This window comes from Ipomoea triloba, chromosome 1 (genome assembly GCF_003576645.1).
Source record: "Ipomoea triloba cultivar NCNSP0323 chromosome 1, ASM357664v1".
NCBI lineage: Eukaryota > Viridiplantae > Streptophyta > Magnoliopsida > Solanales > Convolvulaceae > Ipomoea > Ipomoea triloba.
The window spans coordinates 23,279,618-23,288,578 of NC_044916.1; the positions used below are offsets into that span (position 1 = coordinate 23,279,618).

Genomic DNA, 8,961 nt, shown 5'->3' on the forward strand with positions numbered 1-8,961 from the left:
TATTCACAACTTGAGAACTCCACATTCACACATTACAAGGCTACAAGTTGCTAGAACTTTAACTCTATTACAGATTCACACATGCATAACTCTACATTTACGATTTCTATACTTCATATTCACAATTTGAAACATCCACATTCACACATTTCTGGGCAACTCTACATTCACACAATCATAAATCTACATTCACGATTTCTATACTCTACCTTCACACTTTGAAACCTCTACATTCACACATTTTTGGACAACTCTATATTCAACAATATGTTTACTAATTAAAAAAAAAAAAAAAGAGACAAAAACGACGTAGTTTTGGACCCAGGTCCACCTTGCAAGGTGGACCTGGGTCCACAGCATAATTTGCCCGACTTTGTGCTTTTCCTTCTTCAAATCAAACGTTAATTTTAATTTTGAACTCTTATCCAATTACTCCATCAAATATGTGTGTAAATAGTAGAATTGGCCAATCTTTAATTAATTGGTCAATTTTCAAGGCTCCTGCATATCCATTGCGTTCATGCATATATATCATCGTACCTAAAAATATAATTTTAGAATAACATTTGGAGAAAATTATAATTAGATGAAAGATTGAATGTATAGTTGGAACAATGTGCTAAATTAACGTGTAAAGTGATTATTTTGTGATATAATTTTTAATGAAATATACTATCGATTCAGTGTTAGAGAAAGTTCTCTCTGACAATCGGAAATACAAGAAATTGGAAAAACGAAAACAAAAACAAACAGTAATAATCCACGTAGGATTGAAAATTACACGGAAATAATCCACAAAGGATTAGAAGATACGAGCAAGGTGAACTGTATGGCCTTCGGGGTGGTTGGAAGCACGAGTCGTGTTGTCACTATCCTTAAAACCTTATTTGCCGCTTCCCGAGGTGCTGGAACGTTACGGCCTAGGTATTCGTGTGTTCTTGGTGTGTCTTTTTCAAACCTGCTGTTCACAACGAATATATAGGATGGAATCTGGCATTTAATTAATTCCCATTCGTAACCTCCAATCATATTAATTCCGTAATATTAAGAGTCATTTCTGAACGGATGCACCAAATTCGCTGTTCGAGACATCGTTCATACCTTCGAGACATAGTTCGTGCCGCGAGACGTGCTGGCTTCGAGACATCAGATTGGTCCGCGAGACATCGGCCGGAATCTGGCATTTAATTAATTCCCATTCGTAACCTCCAATCATATTAATTCCGTAATATTAGGAGTCATTTCTGAACGGCCGCACCGTAATATTAAGAGTCATTTCTGAACGGACGCACCAAATTCGCTGTTCGAGACATCATTCATACCTTCGAGACATCAGATTGGTCCGCGAGACATCGAACGCGCGTGCCGAACCGAAAATATGGCATAACTTAGCCCGCAAAACCGAAAATATGGCATAACTTAGCCCGCAAGGCCTGCCAATTTTTCAGACGACATGCGTCCCGCAGGTGCCGGCGCACACGAGTTCAAGCCCCCCTGCGCGCAAAAGAGAGCATCTATGCTATACAAGTTACTTAGTTATAAAAAGTCCCTTGTATATATAGTGGTGCAAAAGTTCATTCCAAACCAATGTGGGACAAACTACATAAGCTTTTCCACACTTGAATTCCATCTCAAATGGGTCTACTTTGAGAATCAATTTCTCATTCACCCATTATCCATTTTGAGCGTATAATATATCGATCTCTTCGTCTAAGAACGAAGAACCCGAATCCACTTTGACCCGACCCAAAATCGGAAGTGGACCGACATATATTTATACCACAAAATGGCCACTTAAAATGCCATTTTTAGTGCTATTTTCCAACATTCAGTTCGGTTAAAGTGAATTTAAATTCTCAAAATGATGAATTTTATATATTATACGTTCAAAATGGAGAATGAAGAATGTGAGTTTCAAATTGCTTCACGGGATGAAGTTTGTGCATGATGCTAAGTGAAGCTTGTACATGCATGGCCGCCACTTGTCCTTCTTGACGCTCATCATCTGCCAGCTCGCCTGGGGAAAAGAATGAGATATGAGGTTTCATGCCCCCATTTCGCAAATTTCTAATGGAAAATATTTTCGGTGAGAAATTGATCTGACTGGATCACTTCCTAATTCTTAAAGTTTTCACTTTGCATCAACACGTGAATAGAGAGGGTGTTACAGAGATGGAAGCGATCAGCAGAGTTCCGGAGCAAAACAGGCGGGTGATGGTAGCTATGGACGATAGCGAGGAGAGCTTCTACGCTCTCAACTGGGCTCTAGACAACGTCTTCAAAAATGGCCCATCCCATGAAGAAGAAGAAGAAGAACACAGTGGCGTCATCACTCTGGTTAATGTCCGACCTCCTTTCCAGCCCTTCGTCTACCCTACCGGTCCAGGTAAAAATCTTTAAACCCGTACTATACTCAAACTAATTTTCATTCACACCGAGCCGAACTGATTGATATTTTATATAAGAAAAAGTTCAAACTCTCAATCTCTGGGACGGAGAGTTCATTATCACTTACGCTAACCAAACTGGTTAGGTAAGGGACATATATAATACATGATAATCTCATGCATTATTGCATAAACATTATTTACTAAATTTATCGGATAAAGGTGTGCATCACATATATGGTGTTGTAGTTGTTTTCGCGACGTCTACGGTGATTGATACATACAGAAAATCCCAGCAGCAGATGGCCAAAGTAGTCCTTTCTAAAGCGTTGCAAATGTGCAAGGAAAAGATGGTATATATTTATGCTGCTTTCTTCCCATTTTCTAAGAGGTCAAAGTTTCAAATGTTATATTAAAGAAGGATTAGGTATATATTCGTAAGATGTTTGTTTTTCTTTTTTTAGGTTAAAGCAGAAACTTTGGTTGTGGAAGGGGATCCCAAGGACAAAATTTGTCAAGCTGCTGAGGAAATGCGCGTTGATCTTCTTGTTGTGGGCAGTCGTGGGCTTGGCAACATTACAAGGTAATAATGCACGTCTATCTCATCTATGAAATCCCTAAGTACAATTGTGGATATATATCATGGGCTCTTTGGTAGAGCTTAAATTATTACAGAGCTAGTTTATAGTTTATTATAAGCTTAAAATAAGTTATAAGAACAACTACAATAGGGGTTTTTACTCAGTTTGTGAGAAAAAAAAAACTTAACTTGTGATTTTTTAATTGAGGGGAGAGGTGATTTTTGTGGGCTCTTATTCCTGCAAATGTAATTTTTTTTTCAAGGCTTTGAGAAGGAATGGGAAAATTTAGCTTGCAGGTGCGAGTTCAACGCACCTACTATGCCAGCTAGGTGCGTAAATAGGCTATTTTTGCCAGCTAGGCGCGTAAATAAGCTATTTTTTAATTTTTTAATTTTACATTTTTACTTTTTGATTCTCCGGTTTTTTACCCTTGCTTTCTTATCTCCTCATCCCTTCTGGCCTCTCTGGCCTATATGAATATGACAAAAACCTCATAAAATCCTCTCTAAGCTCTGTGTGGTAAAATGAAAGTTTAAAATAAATCTTATTTTGAAACGTTATTCTAAATAGCGTTTTAAAATAAGTTCCTGAATTTTTAACATTTTTTCTATTTTTTTTTATCTATATTATATTAATTTATAAGAATGAATGACACCAACTATCGTTCAATCACAATATCTTAGTTATGTTGTTTAATTCATTTCTATGGCCTTGCTACTTGATGGTGCCTTTGATGGTGTGCAATATATGGTTGGCACAGGGCATTTCTGGGAAGCGTGAGCGATTATTGTGCACATTACGCCCACTGCCCAGTTCTCATTGTAAAGCCGACGCCCAAAGAATCCCCACGAGTAGCACCCTAGAAGGCAAAAAATCTTGCAAATATGCATGGCTGTACTTTAATCAATAAAAGTTAGGGTTTATGCATGTTGCCATGCAATAGCAACTAGCACCTTTCTATCAGTTCTTATATCGTGGACCGCGGTCCACAATGCATTGTGGACTGCGGTCCCAAAACGACGTCGTTTTATTAAGTGGGAGATAGAGCCCCGTAATTGACATTACAGTTCATTCCAAAAGATACTGCCTTACATTTGTTTTGATATTATCGAATGAAACTGTAGTTATATCAAAATGTAACTGTAGTTGTGTTGAAAAGTAACTGCAGTGTATATGAAAAGATACTGAATAACAGTTTCACATTTGTGTTTGATATTATCGAATGAAACTGTAGTTATATCAAAATGTAACTGTAGTTGTGTTGAAGTGTAACTGCAGTGTATATGAACATATACTGAATAACAGTTTCACTTTTGTGTTTTTATATTATCGAATGAAACTGTAGTTATATCAAAATGTAACTGCAGTTGTGTTGAAAGGTAACTGCAGTTGTGTTGAAATGTAACTGAAGTTGTGTTGAAATGTAACTGCAGTATATATGAAAAGAAAGTGAGTGGCGCGAATTCATCCGTCTGTTTTCATTAATCAAAACGACGTCGTTTTGGGACCGCGGTCCACAATGCATTGTGGATCACGGTCCACGATATAATTTGCGCCTTTCTATGATCCGCCATTTACCAAATATCATATGACTGCAGTTGAATCCTAAACTAATATAATCAATTACTATCTACACAGAAAATATTAGAAAACTTAAAATAATCTTAAATAAATTAAAATTTGAATCTATTTTATTCCGGCTCAGTCATATTATTTTATAGGCCCAGGCTATGTAAAACAGATAGGCCCTTACCTTAAGCTAACATATATATGAAATACCTAAAATTTAAATTACATATATATGAAATACCTAAAATTTAAATTACATAAAAGGAAAAAAATATCAATGTCAAATACTAAAATAAGATTTACAAAATTTTTGATAATTTGAAATACAAATAATAATCATGAAAAATTTCAAAATAATCAATAACCGTATAGTATTAGTGGCTTCTTAAATAAATAATTATAGTTTATAAAAATAAATAAAAATTTAAAATCAAATAATCTTATAAATAATAATTAATATTTTTATAATAATAAATAATAAATTAATTATTATTATTAAGGAATTAAGAGCATGGATCAATGTATGGTATCTTGGATACCAGAGATAGGTCAAATACTTTAATTTATCAATTGTACCAAATTTTGATGTACACACTTTTTTATATATTTTTGGCTAACCTTGATTTTTATCATACGGAGATTGGTTTGTTAGTTAATTTATCTTTTGTTTATTGGTTCTAGCTTAATTTTTAGAAAAATGTTTATTAAAAACGCTTTCGGGTAGAAAAATCAAATACAATAATCCGAAAATACATATAGGTTACTTGTTTAAAAGTAAAGCTCCTAGGTCAAGCTCTGGTTAAACCCATCAATTGGCTAGTCAAAATAAAATATATTTTACAAAAGATTTTTTTAAAGACTAAGTCAAAATGTTTGGGTATAGATTTTGGTATCGTCAAAAAAGGAGAAATTGTTAAGAATAATTGTGTAATAGTTTTGATAAGTTAAATTATAATTTTATAATTCCCCTTATTTTATTTTGAGTCTAGAAGATAATCTCCTAAATCCAAGCCAACCTACGAATTTCTAAGGATATTAAAACCCTTTAGAAATTGGTTACTTAGGTAATATTTGTAATCGGGTGTATTCAATCATGATTTTTATATACTTTGAAAGACTTTTATCAACTTTAAAAGTTGACGGTATTCAATTTAGACTTTTTAAAACTCTTTAAAAGTATACTGGTATTCGATTCAAACTTTTATATAGTCTTTAAAAGTCTACTGGTATTCAAAAAGTTAGTGGGCATGTTTGGTTATTGGCGGATCCGCCAACTTTGGGATTTTGACCAAGGTCAAAACTCCAAAGAAAGTGTTTGGTTAGCCAGCGGTTTGGAGCAGCGGATTGCTCCAAACCGCTGGAAACTCAAACGCTGCAAGTAGCAGCGTTTGAGCTTGGCGTTTTGGGTAAAATTATATTTTCCCCAACGCCCTTAATAGTAATTATTAAAAAAAAAAACTTAAAACTGAGAAGCAGAAAGGCTTTTTAAATGAGAGCCTTTCGGTTTCTCAAAGAAATACTTGGAATTACATTTGGAAGAGGAGCTCAAGTGCTCCTCCACCATGCTCCTCTTCAAAATGTTTCGATGTGGGATCAAAAAGATCCTACATCATTTACAAAGGGGAGCCACGCTCCCCTTTGTCTTTTATTTTATTTTTTGTTTTTGTTATATTTTTTTTGTTTTGTTTTGTATTATTATTATTATTATTATTATTGTTGTTGTTGTTGTTGTTGTTGTTGTTGTAATTATTGATGTAATTGTTATTATAAATTTTATTTTATTATTAGATAATGATGATAATAATAATAATAATAATAATAATAATAATAATAATAATAATAATAATAATAATGTCCTTTTAGGTCATTTTACATATTAACCGCTAATCTAAACAGCTAATTTTATCAAACATCTTTTTATAAAACGCTAATACAATTCGATAGTCAAACCCGCTAATATAATCCGCTGTTTGATAACCGCTAACACAACTCGCTACCGCTAATTGCTAACCACTGATAACCAAACAAGCTCATTAACTTTCATAGACTCTGTCAGAATAGGATTTCTGTAGAGTTTTCCTTCATTAATATAAATAGATGAAATTCAACCCTCCAACCCCAAACTTAGCTTTTCAAGATTCTCTACAAACTTTTTTCTTCTATCTAAACTAGATAAACCATTCCAGCCCTTCATGCAAAATGGACTGCGATGCTGGAAATCTGTATATTGAATGTCGTCGAAGAGATATTCGTATAGGATGTTATCTTCTTCGTCGTTTTCTCGAATTTCGATTCTCCTATGAAATACTTTCAACATTTGTTCACAAGTTGCTTGCAAAATTCTTATCAGTCTTGCTTTTGCAAATAACCTTGTGGACTTATCCGTTGGTATCCATGGAGCAATTATTCCCTTGGTCCTAAGGTACTCCTTACCAATCTAGACATAGACGTGGTTGTATTCAACGCAAGTTCTTTGAACTCCTCCATTTTCTAGTTTTGCTCGCATCTCTACTTGTGCATTGTTCACTATGCGAAATACTTCAGCGTCCGAATCGGTTAGATTTGGTGCATGCCAGTACGCCATCATATTTATTAACTAGGCTCTGATACCAAAACGAAAGACGGGACTTTAAACCCTAGATTTTCAAAACCCTAACAGTAATTTAGGGGTTGTACAGTGCTTTAGGGGTTTCTACAGTAAACCTTCTGCACAGTAACTTTAGGGGTTCTACAGTACTTTGGGGGTTGTGTAGTAACCCTCCAAACAGTACTTGATGAACAGTAATTTGGGGGTTGTATTGTAACCCCATTTTTGTCTTTGGAACCCTGTTACTGGGTTCACGGATTGTTAAATACGCTAGATAATGGGACCTGAGTCTACCCTTAACTAGTTTGGCGGACGCTTTTTGCGTCTTTTCTACCGTGATCTCTATCATCTCTATCATTATTTTATCCGGTTGGGATACATATGATGTTTTAAACAGGTCCATTAGTTCCTAGGCACTATACGTCCAATAGTCCTAGAGACTCTTTAGTGTGTAATGTCGGGCCGAAATATAACCTCATGCTGACACGTGTCACCCTAAACCCTAAACCCTAAAATCCTAATTTCCCTTTAGTAGTTATTAGAAAAGATTGTTGGCGATTTGGTACAGTTAAAACCCAACTGCCAAAAGGTTTTGAAGAGGCAATAAAAGAAAGCTTTAAGAAACCCAAGGAGGAAGATCAAACGAAAGCATGAATAAGCTAAAAGCTATGCTACCTTTCGTAAGACATGTCGAAAAACCAGAATACCAGAATTATGGTAAACTGACGTTTACAGAAATCGACGATGTCATAAATTATAAATTGCCAGTTCATCCCTCAAAGACCTTGTTTGATATGAAAAGGGAAAACAAAGAAAAATGGGAAATAATGATCAAGACTAATACTAGAAATTTATCCTGCAGAAAGGAAATCCTCTTAAGTGTCTTCGAGGAAGATGATTTCGCCAAAACCGAAGGATATTATCATGTTGCATTAGTCCAAGTTATGGTAATGTGGTTAGGGAATACGATGCAAGATATACCTCTAACCATAGTAGCACTAGATGATCGTCTAGCAGACGAAAAACAAAAGATTATGGGGATATTCTCATCAAATCTATATCCAAGGGCAACTTACACTGAATTATACACCGATTTAACAATTAGTGCAAGAGATCCCACAAAGTTACAAGCTTTTCTACTAGATATAAAAGCTAAAGTGGAGTTTGAGATCCCACAATCTTTAGGGCTATCAGTCCCCCTAAAAGTAACATATTCATGGACACCAAGGCCCCAAGCTTTTAGGATCCGTGATAAGGTGTTTAATCTTTAGAGTATAATTTCTGGGAGAAGCATCTATATAAAACCAACGGGTATGGACGTAAAATATCTACCCGAACCTATACCGGTAAATGAATTAACCATCATTACTGACATAACTAGGAATAAGAAAGCAAATGCTTCGAAAGTGAAGCAATCAACAAAAGCTGATTGCATATTAAATGGACCAGATACTTTGTATATAAAATTGAGTAAACCTCAATACATTTTGTCAACTAGTCAGATACGAAATTCGTTTTCAGTAGATGAGTAGCATACCAAAATATAAGCAAAAGCTTATAGAGCGGGGTTATGACCCTAACTTAAATATAGTCGAAGCAGAGCATGTACTAAACCTAATTCTTGAAAGGGATATTCAACCTTTCAATAAGAACGAGGTAATACATAGGCTCAGGTTGATAGAATCATTCATCAAATATTCAGATGAATGGGAATACGACCAAAAGGATCGACACATGAAAGAATTCAAAGAAAATATGAATTCCACAAATAATCCTATTGAGGTTAACGTGATAGAAAACCTAACAGAAGAAAAGAGTGATGGAGGTGAGGATCTAT

General features: G+C 35.0%; 1 protein-coding gene across 1 annotated transcript; it reads left to right on the forward strand.

Moving 5' to 3' along the window:
* The first annotated feature begins 2,172 nt into the window (after nucleotides 1-2,172).
* LOC116010824 (universal stress protein A-like protein) lies at nucleotides 2,173-3,862 on the forward strand. The gene is made up of 4 exons (XM_031250330.1): nucleotides 2,173-2,386; nucleotides 2,610-2,740; nucleotides 2,852-2,970; nucleotides 3,729-3,862. The coding sequence occupies exons 1-4, from the start codon at nucleotides 2,173-2,175 to the stop codon at nucleotides 3,829-3,831; spliced, it is 567 nt and encodes a 188-aa protein (XP_031106190.1). The 3' UTR covers nucleotides 3,832-3,862.
* The last annotated feature ends 5,099 nt before the right edge of the window (nucleotides 3,863-8,961 follow it).